This window comes from Engraulis encrasicolus, chromosome 2 (assembly GCF_034702125.1).
Source record: "Engraulis encrasicolus isolate BLACKSEA-1 chromosome 2, IST_EnEncr_1.0, whole genome shotgun sequence".
NCBI classification, from domain to species: domain Eukaryota; kingdom Metazoa; phylum Chordata; class Actinopteri; order Clupeiformes; family Engraulidae; genus Engraulis; species Engraulis encrasicolus.
In genome coordinates this window covers 48,694,517-48,720,803 of record NC_085858.1, presented here as the reverse complement: position 1 = coordinate 48,720,803, position 26,287 = coordinate 48,694,517, and the positions used below count along the sequence as shown (strand labels likewise).

The window sequence follows — 26,287 nt, the reverse complement described above, 5'->3', positions numbered from 1 at the left end:
TGTGTGTGTGTGTGTGTGTGTATTTGTGTGTGTGTGTATTTCTCTGCATGTGTGTATTTGTGTGTGTATGTATTTCTCTGCATGTGTGTGTATTTCTGAGTGTGAGAGTGTGTGCGTGTGCGTGTGTGTATACAGTTATCTCTGGGAGCACTCTGCTCTGAAGCCGAGAGAGAGAGAGGGGGGAGGGGAGGATTGGGGAGAGGAGAGGAACGAGGACAGGAAATGAGCGGGACAGCGTGACGGCGGCAGATAAAGCGCTCACCATCGGGGTCCTCTGCGGGCTGGATGGCCATGTAGGCCTCCCCTTTGTCCAGGCGAGACTGCCGCTGCCTGTTCTCCTCCTCCTGGGCCGCCTCGGCACGGTTCTTGGCATTCACGTAGGCCAAGTAGGCCGGGGAGTTGTGGTAGGCCTTCAAGGAGTCATTGTATTCAATCTGGACGGACGGACAACGAGACGAGAGGGCAGGGGAAAAGTCGAGAGAGAGAGAGAGAGAGAGAGAGAGAGAGAGAGAGAGAGAGAGAGAGAGAGAGAGAGAGAAAAATGAGAACTCGCTGGAGAAAATTTCCCAACGATTCAAAGTGACTCAAAAAAAACAAAAACAAAAAAAAACCACAACAAAGAGGGGCCAGCGGGTCCAGGGTTATTTTTAAAAGAGAGAGATTACTTTCAAGAAGTCTTGACATACTGCAGTGTTCCCTCCACAGCTGTTGTTGACTTTTAAAAGCCTACAGTAAACTTTCTTGCAGCCATATAAAAACAACTGCTTAGCAATGTGTCAACATTTGCTTAAACAGATTGCTATATAATTTTCTGAAATGTAAAAAAAAGAAGAAAAGAAAATTGGTGACTGCCGTTTTAATTAATAGCTCATCGGGAGCAGAAATGTACGTGACATCACTGCCACCTTCAGTGTTGCAGTGCGGCATGTTAACACATGCATATCGCCATCCATCCCTCCTAGCACATTAACACACACCCCACACCACATTGTAGATAGACAGCTGTTGCTGCATCCACAGTGTGCAAATTAATATTGTACAAGCGAAGGGGTTTCACAACACCAAAACTGGTGTAAAGAGATACACGTAACGCATAATGTGACAACTACACAGGTAATAATTAACAGGACGCAACTTTGCTAAGTGGAAGCTATCAGAAGAGGAGCTCGCCAGCATGCCTACAGGGAACAGCTTTTGCTTTTGCAAAGCCATATCTGTTCCAGAAAACACTTCCTTGGATCGGAACAAAAGAGCTAGTCTTGTCTTTCTTGAAATAGGCGCCATCTGTCTTCACGAAGGACACTCAACAGATGAACAAGTGAAGTGATGTGATATGAGGAGATAAGAGCAGATGGTACTTTTACCATCACACGAACGCTCTTATTTTAATGGCAGCACCATGGAGGAAAGGCAATAAAAAAATTAAAAGTGGTCACGTGTCTGATTTCTGCCTTGTCGACACTTTTGGGAATTTTTCAGGAAATTTCCTGAGACCCGTGCGTCCATCTGTTGACTGACCTTCTCATAGGGATGGGATATCAGTATATCGGTATCGGGTTCAGATATCAACATATTTCAAAGATCGGATCGGAATTTTCCCAAAATATCGGAATTTTCCTGATACAGACATTACGTCAGGTGCAATGTTAATTTCAAATCATAACACATACAGCATATTAGTTCTCAGGATTCGATTGTTACTTTTTTACTTGTCACTTTTTGCTTATTAATTGGTTTCCTGTTCTTCCTGACGCCCTTTTCTGACCAAATAGTCTGCTTGGGCCTACCTCAAGTTGAAACCCATGCATATATGTGATTTTGGTATTGGATCGGAGTAGTATCGGTAGATATCCAAATTTAGATCGGATCGGAAGTGAAAAAATGTGTATCAGTTCATCCCTACCTTCTCAGCCTCGTACTCGTTTAGGTAGTCCTGCTTCTCCTCGTCCGACAGGTCTCTCCACATACCCCCGATGATCTTCCCAATCTCCCATAGCTTCAGATCGGGATTAGACGCTTTGACCTGGTCCCAAACCTACCGGAGGGGAGACAGGAGGTCTGTTAGACAGCTACCATTGTTTGGTTGAAGGTGAATGTCCATGCATGTGGTGAGATGAGGTGAAATGAACAAATAAACAGAAATCATAGGATAAATAATGGATGAACCCAAGCTTGAGGTCAACCAGCAACCTCTATTGTACAACTAATGGGTTAAATAACCCCAACATCTTTCATGATTTTTTTTGGCAAACATCTTGGAGCAAATTTCCAATTCGTTTCCTTTTTTGCTGGGAAGAGACCAGAGATACAGAAAATGGCAAAAAAGATGGAGAAGAGAGATAACAAATATGACTTCCAGCAAACTCATTCGCTTCAGCTCCTTCCAGCCTGGGGAAGGAAAAACCAAAAATTAAAAAGATGGTGCGCAGAGATCTGAAGGCCCTTCCTTCCCTCTGCGGCACACATCCACCACGGGGGTATTCATTCTTACGAGAGACCACCACAATCTCCGGTGTCGTGGTGTCCTCGTCTCGCTCCCAGAGCACAAGCAGCAAAAGCAGACACCGTCGGTGTCTTACCTTCCTGCTTACCTTCCGGCTGTACCGCATGTAGGGCATCAGGGGCTTGTCTGGCGGTTTGGGCGGCTTCGGGACCGTAATCCCTGAGGAGTTCTGTGGCGGAGAAGGGGAGAAGAGGACAAAAAAGGAGAGAGATAGAGAGACAGAGGTGGACAAACACAGTCAGGGGTCAAGAGGAAAAGCAAGAGGCTCTGTCACAGTGACATACACACTATGGGGAGACCACAGGGGGACCACGAATCAAAGTGACAATGATGGGACAACAAGCTTCAAAGGAGAGGGCACACTACACATGACGGGGGAAAAAATTAAAAGCATTCTTTGTTTTGTTTTTTTTAAATGCAGTATCTCGACTCTCTACTTAATGAACATGCAGTTTTTATGTGTGTCCTCACAGTAATTCAAGAAACACCTTTGAGGATGTGTGGGTAGGCATGTCAATCACGATAGACAGAACAATACTATTCCGACAATACCGATCAACAGTTATGAAGAGATAGAGTCATAGCATAACGCAAAAGCCTAATGCCAGAGAATGGTAACAGGCATAAGTAGCCATGCAACTGACTGGCGTCTGCTTTTGGGTATAATGAAGAAATGAAGATTGGCAAAGGAGAAGGAAGGGGGGGTTGGGGGGAAAGAGTGGGGGTATACTACACCTATCAAGAACAATTACGCCGACTTTAACTTGGAACCTGTAGGCAGGGGTGCCGACAGGGGGGGACAAAGGGGATAGTTGTCCTGTGCCCAGGGAGAGAGGGGCATCTTTACATTGTACCTATTGGGCTGGGGGGCCCTTTCAGATGACTGTCCTGGGCCCGGCCGAAGCTGTCAGCGGCCCTGCCTGTAGGCCAACTATCCTGGACAACATTTCACTTAGCATTAAGTCTGAGGCGCCGATTGTTCTTGAGAGGTGCGGTGCGTGTCAGGGAAGAGGGAAAGGGTTATGGACCTAGTAGCGAAAACTACACGTCTGCCTGTGACCTAAAACACAAACTAATTTCTCAAGATGTTAAAACATCCACTATCCACCACCAATTGCACCTTTTCGGAGAAACACTTAAGAAATCAGCCGAGTGAGTAAGGTGTTTATTTTCTTCTTCGATTAAGCGTCAGGTTGAATTTGATCTACGTAAGGGAGCGAGAGAGGTTAATTCTCTCGGCTGTCTGTCTTCTCAGCCTAGCTCCGGCCTGCTGACGGTCCTACCATTACCCTGTTGTTGCCGGCGGAGTTCCCTCCCAGCCTGTAGTTGTTGTAGGCCAGATGGCTGTATGGGTTGTAGCCCACAAAGCCAGGGGTGGTGGGCATTTGCTGATGGAGACAAATGAGACAAAACACGAATGAGAAATGACACAAACAAGGGAGAGGCAGGGACAAATAAAGGAAGAAAAAAAAAAATCGAAAAAGAGAGACGTCTTGCCGTTTTGTCTATTTTTTTTGTGTGCGTTTGCCCCCCGGCACATTCAAGGGGCTGCATAATAACATGCCAAACCATTTACTCCAGAGCAGCATAACAAAAGCTATAATGTACCCTTTTCTGTATGACAACATAGAAAACAAACAAAGATGACAGGTGATTTGGGAGGGGAGAGGGGATGGGGTTGAGGGTTGGCAGGTAGATCTGAGGGCCACAATTCATCAGCAGGTGATTAGTGAGGGGGAGGAAGGCTGAACTTTCAGTTGCACTTTTCCGCAGCCATGCTTTGCAGAAAAGCACCATCATCACCTTAGCAACACTTTCAGGCACATCTCAAAGACGAGGCAATCAGCAAAAAAAATGTATGATGGGAGGTCAGCCTACAGAACATGGCTACCAGGAAAAGACAAACCAGGCAACAAATAAATAAAAAGATTTTTAAAAACATGGGCCTGTTTGAGTGACCTTTTGCCTTCCACCCCTCACACCTCCCTGCTGCCCCTCTGAGCCCTCGGAGTCTGCCGTGGAGGGTTGGCTGCTATGGCGCATGGAGGGCTGTGCCATACTTACTGTGGCGGGGGCTGGGGTAGGGGGCGGGGCATAGGACGGCCGTTCTGTGTTGGAAAAAGATAGAACATGCATGAGACAAACACCGTAGAGAAAATTAAAAAAAAAAAAAAAAACACCAAAACATTAATATCCTTTCTTGACATAAACAGCTTATTCGAACTGTAGTCTAAGTTTGTCCAGAATCCGAACATCTAGAAAAGAGCAGCGAGAGAAGAGACTGATAATGTATGCCATTAGATTTCAAGGCGTCTTGCACCATCAAAGTTAGAGATCACCACAGATCACCACCCTCACTAAATCCAAAACAGCAAGAATGTGATCCTATAGGTCTGCTAATGTCACACCGCAATGTTTACCATTATATTGCACACAACCAGCAGCAAAAGTTGCCCTGACCTACTAATAGTTTGATCGTACCCAACAGTGGTTCACAAAGGGACCATCTGAGGAAGGCAAATTTGATTTTGACATATTTGCAGTATTTCCAAGCACTGCTCATGAATGTGCATATCATTTTCTTCTGTGTTTTCAGTACTTAGATTTATTGGATCAGAATCATTAGCATAGCTTAGCATAATCACTGGAAGTAAATGGGAGCATTAGCATCAAGCCACAAGTGATCACAGGACAGGATTAAACAGCCGTTATGCACTCTGGTGAATTTTACATTCATTTTAGAGTAGTTTATAAGTACATTTGATGAGGTTTTGCTTGCTCCCATAGACTTGCATTGCTATTTGGCTACTGTTAAACTAGGCAATGCAAACACAGACAGAAATCTTATGTATCATCATATTTTACTGGGACCTAACAAAATATGAGCAATTTCATGAAATGAGGTGGACTGTTCCTTTACACTATTTGATATTTTTGGTTGAGGAATGTTACATTACATTATATTGCACGTAGTTCACGCTTTCATTTATTCAAAGCGACTTACAGTTATTACTTGTCAGGGTATTGGTTACAGTCCCTGGGGCAATGTGGGGTTAGGTGCCTTGCCCAAGGGCACTTCAGCCATGGATAGAAATGTAGGGAGAGGTCAGGGGGGATTCGACCCCTAGATTGAAAGACCAACTCTCTAACCACTATGCCAAGGCTGATTGTTATGATCAGCAAACTAAAAATTGTAATCAGTAATCTTGTTTTCGTTAGACAGTGTGGTGCTACCTAAGCTTAAATATTTCCCGTGTTGGGTGGCAACTTGGTACAATCGATAGCAATCAACAATCACTCAAATTATATTGAAAAGCCTTACTTGACATTTTGTCAGAGGTATGAAGGACTATCCTCGGCTGTCCTCGTCATGGGTTCTGCCCTAAATGCAAGACAGACAGACACATACACGGTGAAATTACATGAATGTGCAAGTGCAACATCATGTAGAACTAATAGCAGAAATGCGACAAAGACAAATAACCACTTGAAGGTTAGCCTTTCAACCTCATTTTGGGTACGACTAGTTCTAGGCTACCTCAATTTCCCATGATGTCTTAACGTAGAGCTATGTTTACAGTGTTGACCATGACGCTTGCCTTGCAACTACAATGTATTCAGGCCACCTCGTAACAAAAGCTACGAGAAAGAGGCATGAAAACACGCACACACATTCGTGCACACACACACACACACACACACACACACATTATCACATTTAAAAACAAAGGCTGGAATTACTAAGAGTTCGCAACAGTTTCACCTTTTTCTTATTCTTGACCGAAACGCTAGCAGTTAGCTAAAATGAACAATGCGTGGCCTTCGGTCTCACAAAGGGAACAGTGAGTAAACAGTCACGGTTAATAGAAAGAAGGCCCGTTTACTTTTAGTGGACAAACTAATACACATTAAGGTGAATCTGGGCAAACAGGTCGCGTCAATGTTACTCATAACTTGTGTTTAGTTCTGCATCTGTGCGAGGTTGGCTTAGCCACATCAGGTTAGCACTGGCAAGGTTTTTAACAGGGCCACTGGCAAAAATTAGCATGCATCACCAATCAACCGGCGATGAAACCATTAAAACACAACATTGCATGCTGAGCCATAGCAAACCACACAAAGAAGTTCACGTTTTTATTTGGCTCACTTGAGTCAAAAGCATCGCAACAAGTTCAACGGGACTTCACAGTTAGAGCTCTACTAGTTATTAGCTTAGCTAATGCCGTGTATTTTTTGTTGCGGGTTACTTTACTACAGACGACGTTAGCTTGCTACGCCTCACTTTCATTGAAGAAACTGCTAACAGATACACACTAACAGCCAACACAGGTTTACAACAAATGCATTGTATTTACAAACAGTGTACCATGTCATTGTACATGCCTGGGTATATGCACAATGTTGTTTGAGAGCAAGCGTTAAAGTAAAACATGAAAACTATGCCTCAGCGCTTACCCCGATATCCTTTGTTCCCTCTCAGCACCAGCGCTAATCTCTAGCTAGCATGTCTACGTATGGCGAATGGGGAAGTAGAGAGGTAACATTTCGTTATAGTGTGCAATACTGCCACTAGGCGTTTGGGAGTTCAAATAAATGTTGTCGAGCTTGAATTTCAAAAAGTTTGATGTACAATGTAATATTGCACTAGGCATGTCTCACGCAGAGAAAGAAAAACAACGCCGCATGACTCAGTGCTCACCATGGCTGTATTTTCATAACACATTTGGATAAATGATTCTTCCCATAGAACTAATAATACAATTCTTCCCCCCTCCAATGTCCTAGCACTAACAACACCTTACCCTAGTCCAGTTACAGTTATGGGCATGCATGCCAGTTTAGGTTCAACTAGGGTGCCTTTCGATAGATTTGGCAAACATTTCCTCTAAGAAGAACATTATCAATCTTATATTCATGAGGGCGTTGTTTGTTTAGACATGTTTTGGTTACCTACACGGCACCGCCTTTTTTCCCGACCTGCCCAGCGATTACTTCCGTGACGTCTTTTAAAACTGGGGCGGTTGATGCGCTGAAGGCTACGTACTTGTTGCTTGTAGAGTTAGATGTGGATGCCATACTTTTAACGTTTTCGACTATCATTTGTTCTATTTTATTTAGACATAATGGATCCGTCGTTCGATGTGTTTGAAGTCGGCATGTCGGTTATGATAAGTCGTAGCGATGGTGAGTGTTTTCTTGGCCTTCGTTAATGCATCACAAGTTCTACTCAAAGCTAGCTTGCTAGCGAACTTCAGCCACTGTTGACTTTTGTAATTTCAAAGATTGCACGCAGAAAGTGCTGCTTGACTCCTGTTCCATATTTAATCTAGCCGTTTTGATTTTCTACAACATGTACACTAAATGTATACTGTGCCAACCTTATGCTGCTGAAGACGTGACTAATGTTGTTTAGTGTGAAATCAAAGCTGGTCCTCGTCCTTGTGTCAGCATCTGGAGTAAACATTCGGTCAACATTCTCTTGTCTTGTCACTGGCTGGGTATAATACAGCCATGCCGGTGTCTTCCTCTTACATAATGGAACAGGTTCAACTCTATGACCATACCACTGATTCATTCTGGTCACCTGTTGGTCCAAAAGAAACGGATGGATTAGTTGTGACATACTCTTTACTAAACGGCTTCTGGGAGTACTGCTATACATTGTGTAGGCTACCTGTACTAGTTCTTGCATCATGTGTATTATAAAACAAGTTTATGTCTATGAGCCTAACCAAAGGGTGTTTTCATATTATTTCAGGAAGAACCCATGCTGCCACTGTCAAAAATCTTGATGAACTCAAATCTGCAGTGAACGTAGAATGGGAAGAGGATGGGGTGTCTAAAGGCAAGGGGGTTAGTATTGATTGCAGTTATGCTCTTGTCCCCTCAGACAACTAAAATCAAGAACTAATGGCATGGATTCATCACTGCATCCTCTCTAGTCTCGTGTCTAGACTAGTGGTTTTCTACCTGCCTCTTGACTAAGTCAGCTCAACGTGCGATGATGAGAACAAACCCGTTGGGAAGATATGACCACTAGTAAATAAACCGAATGTGCAGCAACAACTTTTGCAGAAAACTGTTAGTAGGACTGCACAATTAATCGAAAAATAATCAAAATCGTGATAAAAGAGTGAAATCGAACTCATGATTTTAATCGTGATTTAATCGTGGCAATAGTGACCTACTTTTGAGAGCGTCCTTGAAGCCAGAACATACTGACAGGCTGGTGTTTCTGGCCAGAAATCTGTCCACTTAAGTTTCATGCTATTGCCTTTACATAATTATTACAATTCATTTTATTTTGCTCATCCCGTATGTAATTCATTCTTGGTTATATTTCATCTTGTTATAATTTTCAAAAAAAATCTGCAAAAATCAATAATCGTGATTAATAATCGTGATTATGATTTTGACCAAAATAATCGTGATTATGATTTTTTCCATAATCGTGCAGCCCTAACTGTTAGTGTGCTGCAAATGCTCTTTCTTGTTAATTGGGTGTTTGCCAGCCTGGTGTTTTAAAGCTCTGTACTTTATCTTCCAATTCCCTTCAGATTCCCATCTCAGACCTCTGGTCTATGAATGCACACCTGTTTCAACAGCCTGTCGCCCCAAAGCAGCCTGCCCAGGCCGCTGCTGCTCCGGCTTCGCCACTGCAGAAGGTGTGTACACTGTACAGTTGGACCATATTTTATATATATATACTGGGGGGTCAAGCACTTTTGACTACTACTTTTTTGGTTAGATACTAGGCCTGTACTTGAAACTATGCAGTGTTGTTGCTCCACCCACAATTTCGTTGCCTTCAATGACTATGACCATAAACTTCTTGAATCTTGAATCTCATCGCATTACGGATTCTGTGAGAAAATCAGACTGAATAGCATAACAGGTCACTGTTTAATGGTACGGTAGGCGGTAGGGATTTGCAATTGTGTGTTGTGACCCTACTTTTTTGTTTGTTTCTCACTCCTGTAGAAGTACAATGACAGGCTGAGGTCTTCAAGGATGCATGCTCCTCCTGACAGTAAGTCATTGCTATAGTATTGCTAACACCATCATGTTGCCTCATGTTATGTATGTCATTTGATGTGCACATCTCATGCATTTGTGTGTTTGTCCTTTAAAGCGGACCCTCAACCCAGTACAGCAGAGGACCCAGGTTTGCATGCTGTGCATGTTTTAAGAGCCATTTCAGCACAGTCTACCCCTAACCACATTAACTTGCAATCAAAATGACAAATAATAGTTGCCCCACTGTTTTGGCACCATTAATATAGGGACACATAGACGCGAATTTGGCCAGCAAAGCGAACTTCGCCATTCGTTCCTACGAGGGAGGCGAAGGCAAGCGAAGCGAAATTATTAAACCAAGTTAAATATTATGCAAATGAGGAGCGAATTTCGTGTGCGGCGGCCAATCAAATCAACAACACAAAATTACATTATATTTGATTCGCCACAACGACCTGATGACAGGTGAGCTGTCAGAATGAAACGCCTTGATTTTGCCCCTCTTCGCCTCGCTCGTTTCGCCTGCTATGTGTCCATAGGGTTACCTCTTCTCTTTCTACTTGCCGTAAATCAGCACTAGGTGGTAATCTAAAGATTTAAATTCACTGCACTGCACCTGAGCTTGGTTATCAAATTAATCATTTGATTTCTTAACTGCTCTTGCTTTGGATGAAGTGCTTCAGCAGTCACCCTTTTGGGCTCCTCTTTTCTCTCTCCTCTGGCTTCTGATGGAGATGATATTGGGAGCAACTGTCGCTAACTAGCTTCTCTGTGTTTTGCTACAGCAATGTTCCGGCGATTCACGTCCAACTTCGTGCGGGACTCGTACAGAAGGCCCCCGGTGGGGTCTGCCGCTGGGGATGATGCCGCTGCTGACATGCCCCCTCCCTCCGCCATTCCCCAGCCTTCCGCCATCCCCAAACCCTCAGGTGTGTGTGACGCCGACGTCAGCAGAGTTGGGGCTTTCCGTCAAAGACTGGCGCACTGCTCTGTCAATGTTTAATTCCACTGTTTTCTATGCAACCCTGCACACAGAGCAGTGCGCTGCACTTTGTCGGATCCGGTGTGTAGAGGGTCTTACTTAAACCTCCAGGGAATAAGTGGTATTGGATCGAGGGTTCAGAATAGGGCTGCACGATATCACAAAAAAAATTAGATACTCGATAACGGCATGCAATACCTCTGTAACGATATTTAGAAATATAGCCTAGCTTTTTTTCTTGTTAGTAATTTGTCGGTCTGTGTGGGGGACATGGCTTTGGTCATGGCAGGCTTCTTGCGCATTTGTTGATATTCAGCTAGATATTGGACTGCCCAGTAATGTTTTACATGTTAGCGATAATTAAGTCATTTTCGCGATGTGCATATCGCCACTCTTGATATTGCGATTTCGATACATTTTCAATATATTGTTCAGCCCTAGTTCAGGGTATTTTTTTCTATATGTTTACCAACTGCAGGTTTTATAGCTCTTGCCTCGTTGGCTTGGATTTGACTCGTTATCGCAGTGGGCCATGTATGGGTAGTATTTGATTATGGCCGTTTATGAATAATTGGTTTGATTCAGAGCAGGTAAACATTCTAATGGGGCTTTTGAATGCATACTATACTAAATTTTAATATTAACAATAGTTATAGATCCGTTAGCACTTTAAATTGCACTCAGAAGTTTTTTTCCCCGACACAAAATCATAGAAATGCATTACATTACATCGCATTTGGCAGACGCTTTATAACCGAAGCGACTTTCAAAAGAGGGCGTAATCAAGCCAACATCCCAAACAAATACAAAGTGCACAGGAAATGTACAGAACAACAAGTGCAGTTGCAAAGAGGGGTTCAGGGTCTTTTTTTTGTTTTGTTTTTTTTGAAGAGTAAATAAAGAGTAAATAACAAGTTCACATGAAAAATGCTGCATAATGTGAAACATCCTCTGGTACCCGAGGGGGAAGAACTGCCTCAATGTTGAATACTGCCTCAATGTTGAATGCTGCTTGAGTGCTGAATACTGCTAATGGTAGCTGTAGTTAATGGCAGTCTTCCGTGTTCAGGTCTACCAACCAGGAGGACTGGGAGGCCAGCTGTCCCCAAAACCTCTACTGCACCGTCTACACTGCAGAGTGTGGGTGAGGCTGACGAATCGAAGACTGCTGCCTCAACCAGCGCTGGTAAGGAGGTGGCGGAAGTTCAAATGGTTCCCAATCGAATCTCGCGTACATCCAAAGACTGGTTTCGGGTGCAGGTTAAAAAAAGTTCATCCATAGGCAGTGAAGAAAACCGCACACCAATTTCATTTAATCCCATTTAATCCCAATCCCATTTAAGACATTTTATTTTGTGACGTTTCAGACCACCCTGACTAGTCTGAGGAAGGGCCAGGGGGGCCCGAAACGTCACAAAATAAAATGGCTTAAATGGGAGCTCATTGGTGTGCGGTTTTCTTCACTGTCTATGGAAGTTCAAATGGTTAAAAATAAGTTGTATGCAGTATCATTTTAGTACAGAAACGATGCAAGACTTTGTGCGGTTCTAAAATGTATTCTTAAAATTATCTTTCGCCGCTTTGGTAGACCTGCACACACGTCACACGACACCATAATTCAATTATACCAGACTCGTACACATCTACATTATACCTTTTTAATTGAAGTGTAACGTCTTACAACAACTGACTGATGTATGAATCTGAGATTTTTACACACACACACCTTATCTGTACTTGTACTGTCTGTACTGGTAACTTTTCCTCGTGTCCACTGAAATGAGTAATGGTCTGAGTTTGTCTTTCTCCTTTAGCTCGGCGCATGTCTACAGCACAGAGCGGTGGCGTAGCTGGCAACAAGCGGTTGTCGCTCATGCCGAAAGCTCCAGCCAACCAAACCAAGAAAGTCAAGGTAAGTGGAGGTCCATAGATGGATGTTCATTGAAGTGATACTGTCCCATTTTTGGAAATATGCTTATTTTACACCTCTCCTTGAGTTAAATACGGTTGATGGAGAACGGTTGAAAGAATAGGAGAACGATAAAACCCTATTATTTAACTCAAGGAAAGGTGTAAAATAAGCTTATTTCCAAAAATGGGACGGTCTTTCTTTGGGTTTCAGTAAACACACCGTTTGAGGTGCGTACGGCAGACAATTAGACTCAACTTGAAAAAGAATGGTCGTCGCACACTCAGAACTTCATGCAGTTACATTTAATAAGAACAACGTATCGGCTTACGCCTTCATCATCTAGATGACCCTGATGAAGGCGTAAGCTGAAACGCTGGTCTTATTAAATGTAACTGCATGAAGTTCTGAGTGTGCGACAAAAATGGGACGGTATCACTTTAAGATTCAGGTTATTATATAAAAAAAGGTTGTCTTGTGCCATATTGAGCACTTAACATTTTTCTCAATCAGACATGAAATGCTGAATGCCTATGATTGGTTTTGTTTCAACCCCCTCAGGCAGCAGAGGTGAGCCGGCCGAACAAACAGTTTTACCAGATGATTGAGGACTATAGGAAGACGGTGGAGAAAGTGCCATTGACCCTCTCTGACAATGTAAGTCTCTGAAGCTTTAAAGGTGCACCATGTAATCTCTTTAGCTGTGTCTTTCCCGAATTCATGCTACCCACTTGACACATTTTGCCTTTTTCACAAATACTTACCACCACGATCAAATTGCAAGTATTCATCATGACTGGGAAAATTGCACTCCATTTTCAGCCATTGTGGATTTACAGAAATGGATAGAATTAACGGTACTTTGGTCACACTAGTAAATTGTTGTTCATTATTTAGTGAATATTCATGAAAATGAGTTTCAATTAGCAGCACAGTTGCAATACCCACTCTGGCCACCATCCTACACAGTGCTGTGTACCTTCAAGGGGTGGGATTAAGGCTAAAATGAAGCTGCGTTTTGCCACTCTTGCTCACATTGTTTAGTTTTTTTTCCTCCACAGGTGGATAATTCCAGGATATGTGTGTGTGTTCGAAAGCGACCAATGAATAAGAAAGGTATGGAAAATGAGTGAACCAAGGAATGTGTTCTTTGTTTTTGGATGAGCTTCATTGGGAAATTTGTACAAATTGTTCACAAATTGTCGTTTCGTGTTTCTTTTTTTTCCCAGAACTTGGGAAAAAGGAAATAGATGTTGTCACCATTCCTGGAAACGGAATGCTGCTATTCCATGAACCCAAGCAGAAAGTGGACCTCACCAAGTATCTGGAGAACCAGGTCTTCCACTTTGACTACTCCTTTGATGAGGACGCCAATAACGAGCTGGTCTACAGGTATGTATTTATTTAGTTATTTACTAGAATTTCACTCAATGTGCAAGGTCCCACCTTTAAAGGTTTTGAACTTTTTACAATGTATGTACAATGTATGTACAATGTATTGCTGTGACCAAACTTATTTAATGTATTTTATTTATTCAATTATTTATATCATTGATGGTTTTTAATGTGAAGTGAATTTTATTACCTGTACTGGCCATGAAATAGCCACAGCTGCATAATTGGCTATAAATGCAAACAAACAAGAGGGCAGACCTCCGCCAAGGAAGCTGTTTGATGGATATGTTGCACCATATTTTTTTTCAAGTCTCCTTGAGTGTGTTACAATATGCGACCTTGCCTCCTCCACTTGTGCTTGTCTCCTCGTACCAGGAAGTAATATGTCATGATGACATCACTGACCACAGCGTTATATTTCAATATCTTGCAAAAGCTCAATTGTAAAGCCTTCTTCTCATTTGCAATTGGGATGGTGAATGAAAAAACAGTCCCTCAAAAGTTGTTGTGGCTAGGCTGACAGCTGGGAAACTTTATCGTTTTCTCCACGGAGGAGGGGCCAGGAGGTGGGGCGAGGCCACAAGCACAAGTGGCGGAAGCAAGGTCGCATATTGTAACGCACTCTCAGCCTTGTTTTTGTAGAGTTAGAAACTGGGATGTCAAAATTCACCTCATCTCGCAATGGTGAAGAATCTTTTTTTTTTTTTTAATCCTGGATCCGGATAGTGAGCTGGATCGAATTTCATCAAAATCCGTTGATAACTTTTGAGTTATCCTGCTGCCTGGCTGACAGACAGACAAACAAACCAACGCGACTGAAAACATAACCTCCCTTGGTGGAGGTAATACTTATTATTACCTTTATTTAGCCAGGATTGTCCCATAGAGACAGAGGATGGATTCCATACAGAAAATCAATTCAATATCTTGCTAAAGCACAATTCTAATGTCTGTCTCATTTGCAATTGAGATTGTGAATTAAAAGCTTCCCTCAAAAGTTGTTTTGGCTTGGCTGACTGGCTTTGGCTTATTGTTTTCTCCATGGAAGCGGGACCAGGAGGAGGGGTGAGGCCACAAGCACAAGTGGAGGACGGGGGTGTGGATATTGGAATGCACACCGAGTGTCTCTTCTGCTTAGGAGTACTGATCAAAATGGCAAGAAAACTAATTATTCCAGACACAGACACGGTTCCCACACGTCCTGGAAAACCTGGAAATTTAGAGATGTGTTTTCAAGTCCTTGAAAGTCCTGGAAATTCACCAAATGTCCTGGAAAAAAATATTTGTCCTGGATTTTTTTCCCTTCAACTTTTTCCCGATTTTGTTTGTGGTATAATTTTTACTCTTCTCCGAGTCTAGACATGACGATTCAATTTATATCCACCTATTGAATGCATTGTTGTCCACACACACACACACACACACACACACACACACACACACACACACACACACACAGTTTGGTCAGGTTGCCATCTTTGATTGCACTTATACACAGTCATATTCTTTGACTCAGTGTTGCCAAAAGTCGCTAGAAGTCGCTAGTTGGCTTGCTGAAAAGTCGCTAGCTGATATCATGGCGTTATATATCTCTCGAAAACCTGCTTACGGTCATAATAGGCCTACAAATAGGCAGTGCTAGCACTTCCTTACAAAAAATTGTACTGCTATCTTTTTTGGAGATCAGAGCTTTCAGTCTCACTAGCCACTTTGAAAGCTAGTTTGATCTTTGGTGTGACAAATCACAGTAGTCGCATCAATTGTTTGTATGCAAGAATATTCCAGGGAAAAAGAAACTGGCAACAAAAATGGCTTGCAGAAAGACAGAAACCACTGCCCACAATGGTTGGTGAGCAAAAAAGTCAAAGTCAAGTCTTGTGGAGAAGGCATTTAAATCCAAGTACACTAATTTTTGCGATAAGAGAGAGACTATTAAGGTATTAATTTCTGAGATAATGTGACATTAATGTGAGTTTACATTGCACTTTCATTTAATTCCGAATAAACGTTTTGTGGATCAGAAAGCATTTCAATTGAACAGAGTCTGCACGTGCTGGGCTTGCGAAATTTGACATAGGGGTGTGGTCGCGAAGCTCCAGCAGATTCCTACTAGCGGGACAGCTGGTGATCTTCAACCGCAACCCAGGTCAATACCTTTGGACAAAGAATATAGAATGGATAAGAACGCTTATTCGCAGGAAATTGCATTGGCCACGGTGTAGTACGGCGGCGTAGCCCGGGGACACCATGCGCAGTGGATGCAAGGCCATGATCGATAAAAATTGTGACACTGGAAACTCCGCAATTTGAATTGCATTGTGGGTGCGAGGAGCTGCTGCTAGTTCAGGCCCGGTCAAAATAGGATGTCCTGTCGTCAATGTTCAGTTTGTGGTTAAATTACAGCTGTCATTCAGCCTTAATTACAGCTGACACAAATTCACTATGTCCTATGACCTGTTCCACACTCAAGCCCTGGCGGTAGTGGCTTTGCATTTTACCTTGCCGCCAGTACTAAGCAAATAATGTACATTGGATAAGAAGTATCACTCAATGGAAAATGCATTGGGTTAGGTGTAGTCCGAGGACATTGCTTAATGACACTGTGCTCATGGTCAGTGGGTGCAACGCCATAATGGATAAAATCTGAACTCTGTAACTTCGCAAAATTGGTCAAGAGAGGAGATCCAGTTGTCAGTGTTTACTGTAATCCCTCCTATCACTAGTCTCCTTAGTACTAACTGCAGAAGAAGAAAGTGACTCCCCATGCCATACTATGCTCTTATGACGTCTTTGGACGTTCCCTCTTCCCTAACACACTGTACTCATTCATTACAACCCATTTCAACCTTAAAGTCACATTGTCCCTAAAATGCATTGTGTGTCGCTGTGTATGACCAAATTGTGGGTCCGACGGATGAAATATCCGTCCTGAATTATCCAAAAATAGTCCTGGAAATGTCCTGGAAATATCCTGGAAAATGATTTTTGAAAAAGAGTGGGAACCCTGCACAGACAAACTCTTCGAACCAACCCTCTAACACAGCAGGACTTTGAAGGACTAATTATTTGCACATATACTGTATTCTTCTAAGGTTAACCAAACCTGCTTTACATGTTTGTCCTGACCAGGTACACGGCCAGACCTCTGGTGCGAAGCATCTTCGAAGGGGGCATGGCCACCTGTTTTGCTTATGGGCAGACCGGCAGCGGGAAGACCCATGTAAGTGGCCTACTTTGCAGTGCTTTTCAAACTGTTGATGTTTTTTTTTTGTACATAAGGCTGTATATATGCAGAGTAATTCATTGTGCATTGACAATATATTGAATCACTGTGTGCATGTGTGTTTTTAGGCAATATATTGCATCACTGTGTGTATTTGTGCTTTAGGCAATATATTCAATCACTGTGTGCATTTGTATTTTAGGCAATATATTGAATCACTGTGTGCATGTGTGTTTTAGGCGATATATTGCATCACTGTGTGCATGTGTGTTTTTCTCAGACTATGGGAGGAAACTTCTCTGGCAAGACCCAGAACAGCTCCAAGGGGATCTATGCTTTGGCAGGTAAAGAAGACATAGTGTTGCAGCAGCAGACACATTTATCCAAATAAATCCACATACAAAACGAGACATGAATATTTACAAATGTGTGGAGAAATGCAGAGTACAGACATGTAGTACTACTAGCTAGGTTACTGAAAGATTTTTTTTGATGATGGGTTATTAATAAATAATGTGGGTAATTTAGGTTTGTAATGAATGAATGCATACAATTTCACATCAAATGAAGATTAAATTTAACTCCGGTACACACTCTCTCCCTCACCCCAGCCCAGGATGTCTTCACTCTCTTGAGGCACCACCCTGATATAGACCCCTTTGTCTCCTTCTTTGAGATCTACAATGGCAAGGTAGGTACCAGGGGGACAGGATTTGGCTGGTTAGCTTCGCCGATTAGCAAAGCACTTCCTCGATACAATTTTCACAAGTTCGCTCATTTCCGACCCCACTTCGCTCAAAGAAGGTGTATGACGATTGGTGGGTGCGCGAGTTTAGTGTTGGACACACATACCTATACAGGTCTGTGGTTGAGCACCTTTTAATACCTCCATGCATCCAATGCCCGTCTTCCATATATCTTTCTGGTCAACCGTAAGTCGGTCAGAAACGTGGCACGTAATTGGCTGGAAGCTGAAAAAAAACGTTCAATTTTGGCTGAATTCGCTAGCTTGGCATTTCCCATTGAAATGACTGGAGGCGGCACTTATTCACACTCTCCAGTTCTTATACTGGGCTCGTTCTTGACGAAGCAGTGATGCTTTTGCTAGGCAGTGGGCATGCGCACTTTGCCAGTTTGATGCATTCTGGTTAGAATTTTCTAACCACAATGCATCAAACTGGCAAAATGCGCGTGCTCGCTGCTTAGCAAAAGCCACACTGCTTCGTCACGAACGAGCCTATTACCTCCATGATGGGTACAGCATCTTAATCTTAATTTCAATTTCCTATCTCGCACTGGACAGCGTTTGCCAGTTAGCCTTTCACACTATGATGCCAGACAAGTTTTGCTTTTGAAACAATCCAAAAAGTCAGAGAATGCGCGCACATCAGTAGCACAGGACAGGTGCTGGACCAAACATAAGACAACTGAAAGGAAAGGAAAGGCTGTTTGATGCTCCCAAAATCTCACATTTTCTCTGACAAAGTAGGAGAAATGGCTAGAGCCATCCGTTCTTACAGAAAATAGCCGGGTGTAAGTTAATGTCTGTGCCACCAGAGGCTACTGTTCCTGATTCAAATGCCTTTTTGACTGCAGCCAACCAGCCAAATGCTGTTGAAATTTCATTTTGGCTTGTAGAAAAGACCAACTTACTAGCCACTTTGAGCCATTAGTGAGTGTGTGTTTGGCTAGTAAGAAACTTTTTTCACCACCAGCCAAAATAGCTAGTAGTAGATGTTATTTATATAAATTGAGGGCCCCGCTGACATCATATCACCTGAAAAAGGCTAATCACAGCTTTGATTGATGGTTGGTGTGTGTCTGTGTGTTTCTGCGCATATGACGTGTGTGTGTGTGTGTGTGTGTGTGTGTGTGTGTGTGTGTGCACGCGCGGTGCTTGCAGGTGTTTGACCTCCTGAATAAGAAGACCCTGCTGCGCGTCCTGGAAGACGAGCATCAGCAGGTGCAGGTGGTGGGGCTGGAGGAGGTCGCCGTCACCTGTGTGGCAGACGTCCTCAAGCTCATCGAGAAGGGCAGCGCCTGCAGGTGAGGAGGAAAACTATTCGCTTTGACCCTGCTGTGGCCATCCATCCAGTAGCCTAGGGCACTCGTCGCCTGCCATGATGCGGCTGACCCGGGTTTGATTCCAGGGCCGGGTCCTTTGCCAGCCCCTCTCAGTCTCTCTCTCCCAATTCGCTTCCTGTCCACTTGAATGAATGAATGATTTGAATGAATGAATGAATGAATGAATGAATGAACACTGTCCTATTAAATAAAGTCGAAAAAGGCAGAAAAAAAACTTTAAAAAATTAAAAGTGTGTCTGGCAAATTAAGAGAATAGAATTAGCATAGAATTGAATTGCCAGACACATGTCCAAATTCACAGGATACAGATGGTACAAATACATTTCAAGATAAGATCGATAAGGACGATCAAACAGAAACTACACAAACCAGTGATGGGGGAGTATATTACATGCACTTTATCCAGTGCGCTCTCAGCCTGGAGGTTAGAATGGAGTACAGTATGCCTTGAACAGATCCACTTTAACTTGATGGAAGCAGAGTGTACATTTACGGGCTATAGTGTTTGCCTGTGCATCAGGGGTTGAACTTAATGTTTTTTTCCCCACCAGTCACTGTGGCATAGATTTTAAGATCTACCAGTCACTAACCATTTTTACCAGTCAAAGTGACGGCTGGGTTGTAAAATGTACCCGTCAGCCCTGTAATTTACCCGTCCTTGGCGGGTGGACGGGTGCTTATTTCCAACCCTGCTGTGCATGTAACTTGCAACACTGACGCTGCATTCACACCAACAGCGCGGACATCCACAAAACGTGTCCCTTATCAGTCCGAAACTGTTAGAACTGTTAGGCGCATGTCCGTCCCGCCTGGACATGTCCGCGTTGCTCCTTGAAAATAGAACTCGAGTCTATTTTCCTGCGCGGACGTCCGCGTTCAATGTGCAGGCTCCATTGAAAATGAATGGCTGCTGTCCGCGCGGATAGAACGTGGACGTTGACTGTGCCGTGTGAAAGGCAGCCCGCGAGACTGGGGGTTGAACTGAGCCCTTTTGAAGCTACGGCCTCACTACTTAAGCATACAACATTCACACCCTGCCGTGCGTTTCCCCCCACTACACACTGCTGGGGACCAGTGAACACTGCACCAAATCCAGGGCAAAATGAGGGTCGTTTTCTCTTGTGAATTAGTCTACATATCCAGGGGCTGTTCCTCCATTGTGTTTGTGTGTGTTTTGCATGTGTGTACAGGACATCCGGACAGACGTTTGCCAATGCCAATTCCTCGCGGTCGCACGCCGTGCTCCAGATCGTGCTTCGCCGTCACCTGACTCTGCACGGCAAGTTCTCTCTGGTGGACCTGGCCGGGAACGAGCGCGGTACGGACGTCAAGGGCACCGACCGCCAGACCATCGCTGAGACGGCCGAGATCAACCGCAGTCTGCTGGCACTCAAGGTGAATCAGTGTGTCCTTATGGAACACGCCGTTTTAGGCCGTGCTTTACACTTATGTATCGTATATATTCAAAGGGGGGGTAAAAATCTGTTCCCAAAAATATTAATTTCTATTAATGTATTTGTTAATCTTGCCGACATGGAATAGGGAGTCCTTGGGCATGGTAGTTAATGGCTCTGATATAATTCTATTAATAACTCGAAATGCATGAGAGAGTGCAGACCTCTGCCAAGGAAGCTGTTTGATAGAACATTTGACTGTTACACCCTCATTTTTTCCCCAAGTCTTTCTGCCTTCTTTTTGTGGAGTTAGAAACTGGAATGTCAAAATTCACCCTATCCCGCAATAGTGAACAATCTTTTTTTTTTTAATCCTGGGTCAGGATTGTGATCCGGATCACCACCAAAATTGTAGATCGAATTTGGCACCGGCAGATCGAATTTGGCACATGTAATAAACTAAAGGCACAAACTAACTTAAAGTCCTTGTTGTCTGCCCTACCCCGAAGCTTCTAGTGTCATGTGATTGGCAATCCAGACACCTTGTTGATCCTGAACAAGAATAAGGTCGTACATATGCGTAAAAACCTATTGCACAAGTCTATGTATAAATCACACATTTTGCACATGCACATATTACCACATAGACATGAATTCACATACAGTAATAACTATGAAGGTGGTAGGGGAGAAATTGCAAAACAACATCTTAGCCAGAAGCATTTGCCATCACTGGAAATTATTTGTTCTTCACTGGCGCACTTGTGGAATATTTGACATGATTGCACAGCTCATTAATATGCATTGCTGCAAACCAGGTGCATTTGGAAGCTTCAGAGGCTTAGTGGAAAAAGAAATGATTGCAGCGTTGTGTGGAATACATGATGTGGTGGGTACCTGCTCCCGCAAGTTGATGTGGTTCGCACTGCTGTGTGGCTGATTCTATTGCTTCCTTTAGTCAAGTGTTTCTCAACGGGAGAGCTACAGCCCCCTCCCTAGGGGGTGTTGGGGAGCGCTAGGGGGGTGTTGAGAAGGATACAGCTGAGTGGGGACGGGGCTTAGTTCCCATTGGGGGGGAGGATTGTTCCAAAAAGGTTGAGAACCACCGCTTTAGTTCAAAGTCCCTTTTTTTAATTTTTTTTATTTTTTTATTTATTGTTACAATAGCAAATTCCGTAAGTGTAACCTTCATGTCCCTATAATCTGTTTTTGGATCTCATTCCTTGCTGCGAGTCATGTCAAGTAAGGATACTTGTAGCCATGTAGCCTGTGCCACACATAAAACGGTGCAATGTATTTATAGTTGCCTAGCTGCCTTTGATTCTGCTGGTTAGTTAAGATGTCGTCAGCAGTGCAGTGCGTTCAACTCTCCTGAGGTGATGAGAACTGCAGCGTGAACGCACAGGTCCAATTAGTGTATTCCCAGCAGGGTCAACACATGACTGCAACACACACACACACACACACACACACAGTTGCTGCTCCTCTACTGTACTACTGCAGAAGGAGAGTGTGGACTGATGTGTATTCTTCCAAAGCCGAGTGTCTCTGCCTAGCTTCTGCTGCACATGCTGCAGTACCCGCTGAGCCATTTCATCTGGCTTTAAAGGGACACTGTGTGAGATTTTTAGTTCTTTATTTCCAGAATTCATGCTGCCCATTCACTAATGTTGCCTTTTTCATGAATACTTACCACCACCATCAAATTCTAAGTATTCATTATGACAGGAAAAATGGCACTTTTCATACATGAAAAGGGGGATCTTCTCCATGGTCCGCCATTTTGAATTTCCAAAAATAGCCATTTTTAGCTGCAAAAATGACTGTACTTGGACCATACTAGAAAATATTTGTTTATTACGTAGTAAACTTTCATGTAAAGATCAAATTTGGCAATAGGCAGCCCAGTTTCAATGAGCAGCATAGTTGCAGTACCTTTTTTGGCCATTTCCTGCACAGTGTCCCTTTAAACTCCAAAGTCATATTCTCTCTCATCCAACATCTTCAAATGGCAACCAAAGGTTGTGGGTTTGAGATTCGGGCTTCTGTATTCCTCTAAATACATCTCATTACAATGTGCAGGAATGCAGAAGCCAATGACTCATGTCGGTAGGGGTTGGCGAAATTACGATATTAATCGTGAATCGTGATATTGAGTATAAGATCGTCTCGAATCTGCCAAAGTGGGGAAATCGTATAGATCGTCTTGCAATGAAGATGTTTATCAGTATCAGAGTGATGTTTACTTACTTGTAATGTACAGAATAAAAGTGAAGACAACACCACAAGTTGCAAGCCTATGAAAGTTGTTTTTATTTTTCCGTTGGAAGATCGTGATAAAAAAACAAAATCGAGATTTTATTTCTAAAAATGGTGATCAAACATTTTTGCCATATCACCCACCCCTACATGTCGGCATACATTATTTTGTGCATTATTACCTGTAACATCTAGGCCAGTGGTTCACAACCTTAGAGCAAACGCCCTTTGATCTCCTTATAAGCATCCCTACACCCCTTGCCCTGAGCCCTCAATGCCCCCCGAGGGGTTCGCAGCGCTCCCAGAGGGGCTGTAGAACCGAGAAATTGAGACGTACTATTCTGGGCATTTGGTAACATTCTAAATCTAATTTGGCCCTTGGAGCCGCCCATTGACTATCAATGCTATGTTCGTGTGAAATTGGGTTTGGGGGTCCAAATTATGTCGGAAGCGAAAGTGCGCCGCAGTGCTGTCGGAGCCAATGTGCGGCCGGCCTAAGTCTTGAAGAGATTTGAAAGTTGATGATGATCAGGCTAGTCTACAGCCATGTAGGAAGGTATCTATACACACAGACTGGCATCATGCGGAGGTGTATTTATTTTGCGCTAGTGTATTCCATGTTGAGGTGCGACTCCTTTGAAGTCATGCTCACTTTTGTCACGTGACCAGGTTTGCACAGTTTTCCTGCAGTGTCTGTGAATTTCTGTTGCTAAATGCAAAACATCTGCGTAACCCTAACCTGTCAGTAAAGCAATCTTTCTGGCACTTTACTTTTGACAAGAACAGTGAAACAAGCAAGGGGAATGGGGACATTGTGACATGCCTAAACCTAACCTGTTACAGGGTGTTGTGGAGCACGGGTCAACATGCAGCTGTGATGCACAAACTCGATACACTGTTCAAGTCAGCATGTTCTCTTGACGCTGATGATGCCATGTTGATGCTCAAGTCTCTGGGCGTGTGATGGCAGCTTGTACTGCTGCACTAGGTGGTGGAAGCTGGTTCAAGGATTCAAGGATATTTATTTGTCATGTACATAGAGTCACTTTCGTGTCACTTGTTTTGCAACGGCCATGCATTTCATTACAAGTGTGCAGAAGAAGGGTGAAGAAGAAATAAAATAAGAATAAAAATAAAAGGTGTGTGTGTGTGTGTGTGTGTTTAGAGTGCATTTCAAACATTTGTGGCTATCGCACGAAACTTAAACTTTTTTCCTCCCCCTGCAGGAATGTATTCGATCTCTGGGTCACAACAACGACCACATCCCCTTCAGGATGAGCAAGCTCACTCTAGTCCTGCGAGACTCATTCATCGGCGAAAACTCCAGGACGTGCATGGTAAGGTGTTCAGAATTTCGGCCCGATTTCTTGTTTTATTTGTTTGTTACCAGGATGTCCATTTTGAAACTGGTTTGGAAGTCATTCCATTATCTCTGGTATTTTACAGCAAGGATATTTTATGCACTTTTTAAATGCTCTCTTGTCTGGCTCTGGTTATCTGTCTTAGTATGGGTTAGTAAGATGCGCAATTTCAATTACTTTGTCAGTTTCTTCACATGCAGTGAGGAACACAGAGACGACTTGACTTAACACCATTTGTTTTGCTATTTGTTTAAATTCTATGCAGATCGCCATGATCTCCCCTGGGATGGGTTCCTGCGATTACACCCTCAACACGCTCCGTTACGCTGACAGGTGATGCTGACAAAGCCTCTTGTTAATTAATATACAGGATTTAATTTCTGTCACGGTAAAAATTTCCTTTTGAGCACAACTTGGGAATGTTTACATTTTTGCTGGTTTTACAATGACCATGATGAATGAGCTGATGACGTAAAAGGCTGTGTGAATGCTACTTTGAAATTTGCAAGCGTTACACCAGATTTGCAGGTGATGGGTAACATGGAAGCTGTGTAATTTAATTGCAGCAGTTCTACAATTGGTGTTATGACCTTGGGATACCCTAAAAAGCTGTGTGAATGCAATTAATGTGATGAACTTTGAGTAGTGTTAAAGGCTGTAGCCTAGGGTCCCCCTCTCTAGGTCATCCTCAGACGAGGCTTCCATCGTTGCTTCCAGTCATCCCGATTCTACATGTATCTTTTCAGTTCACTGGTACTCTGGTCTCCTGCGTCTTTCTTGAGTATGTCCACATATGTTAGTGTGCTAATCAGTCATGGGTAAGCGGTTAGGGCGTCAGACATGTAGCCCAAAGATTCGACTCCCGACCTGCCAGGCTGGTGGGCGGAGTAATTAACCAGTGCTCTCCCCCATCCTCCTCCATGACTGAGGTACCCTGAGCATGGTACCGTCCCACAGCACTGCTCCCTTGGGGCACCATTGATCCTTGCACGGGTGAGGCATAAATACTATTTCATTGTGTGCAGTGTTCACTTGTGTGCTGTGGAGTGCCGTGTCACAATGACAATGGGAGTTGGAGTTTCCCAATGGGGTTTCACTTAACTGTTCTGACTTTGTCTGTTTTTTTGGTGAATGTGTTTGTCCAGGGTGAAGGAGCTGAATGGCAACTCCAAGGCGGTGCAGCAGGCTGCATGCAGCAAAGGAGGAGAGCTGCTGGACAGCTGCAGCTCGTCAGATGTGAGTAGTAGCTCTAGGCCCAGCTCATCACATGGCTGTAAACATTTGGGTCTCTATTTAGTAACGGCGGAAAACAGTGATCGGCCAACGATTTAGTATACAATCTGTCTGTTGTGTTCTGTCATCATGTGTATATGTGTGTGCAGTGCACTTTACTTTAAAAAAGAAAAAAAAGAAAAACCAACTACAACACTAACCCACCTTTGCATCTGCACTTGTTCTGTATATTTCCTGTGCAGTTCGTATCGTAGTGATGTTGGCTATGATTATATTCTCGGTTGTTAGTCGCTGAGGTTAAAATGCGTCTGCCTAATGTAGTATAATGTAATGTATTGTGTTTTGAAGGACTCGGTTGTGCCCCTGTATGAAGCCATATCACATGTGAATGAGAGGGAGGAGAAGTTAAGGGACGACATCTTGGTATGTGTGTTTCTTGCCATTATTAAAACGCTATGGACTGCTTATTTCAAACCTCAAATCTTTACATTGAAAAAGTATTCTTGCCCATTCTTGTGCCGTTCTTCTGTTGCCTGTTTCAGGCTAGCAGGGATTTCCACATCTCCATGGTGTCAGACACATTTGACGTAATTTCCAGTCTGCCCGAGATGCGAGAACATCTACAAAGATTAATGGGTGTGTATTTTTGACCTAATATTTTGGGACTGAAATTTGATATGGTTCAAATTCTAGACTAATAATTTTGCACTTGCCCTTTCCACAGATGATGTCAATAGCTTGGAGGAGGCTGTTAAGGCGGAGCAAGAGCTTACTTCTTTTACTTGAGTTTGTTTGTTTGTTTTTGTTTGTATTGTCCCCCTTCACCTTACTGTTTTTCTTTTCTTGGTTTCTTTCCTTTTCTTGGTTTCTTTCCTTTTCTTCAGTGTATTCCTCAATTTACAAAATAAACACTATTTTAAAGACTG

At 43.2% G+C, this 26,287-nt stretch overlaps 2 protein-coding genes across 10 annotated transcripts in view; one reads left to right on the top strand and one right to left on the bottom strand.

The window, feature by feature from the left end:
- smarce1 (SWI/SNF related, matrix associated, actin dependent regulator of chromatin, subfamily e, member 1) overlaps positions 1-7,905 on the bottom strand; it is a 15,338-nt gene extending 7,433 nt beyond the window's left edge. The window contains exons 1-7 of one of the 8 annotated variants that reach the window (XM_063190059.1): positions 7,882-7,905; positions 5,826-5,885; positions 4,568-4,611; positions 3,793-3,891; positions 2,580-2,672; positions 1,904-2,035; positions 263-434 (exon numbers count right to left, since the gene is read on the bottom strand). In XM_063190059.1, the coding sequence (XP_063046129.1) occupies positions 263-434; positions 1,904-2,035; positions 2,580-2,672; positions 3,793-3,891; positions 4,568-4,611; positions 5,826-5,832 (547 nt within the window). In that variant the 5' untranslated portion in view covers positions 5,833-5,885; positions 7,882-7,905. The other 7 variants (XM_063190050.1, XM_063190079.1, XM_063190087.1 and 4 more) reach the window with 7 other exon arrangements.
- Positions 7,529-26,287, top strand: kif2c (kinesin family member 2C). 2 transcript variants are annotated; one of them, XM_063190032.1, is made up of 22 exons: positions 7,529-7,687; positions 8,262-8,356; positions 9,061-9,168; positions 9,485-9,533; positions 9,636-9,668; positions 10,306-10,449; positions 11,572-11,688; positions 12,317-12,414; positions 12,973-13,068; positions 13,473-13,527; positions 13,641-13,803; positions 16,936-17,026; positions 17,310-17,373; positions 17,641-17,720; positions 18,933-19,075; positions 20,305-20,509; positions 23,994-24,104; positions 24,394-24,461; positions 25,274-25,364; positions 25,710-25,784; positions 25,904-25,997; positions 26,086-26,287. In XM_063190032.1, the coding sequence occupies exons 1-22, from the start codon at positions 7,627-7,629 to the stop codon at positions 26,145-26,147; spliced, it is 2,103 nt and encodes a 700-aa protein (XP_063046102.1). In that variant the 5' UTR covers positions 7,529-7,626; the 3' UTR covers positions 26,148-26,287. The 2 variants fall into 2 exon arrangements, with proteins under 2 accessions (XP_063046102.1, XP_063046112.1); XM_063190042.1 differs by lacking the exon at positions 9,636-9,668.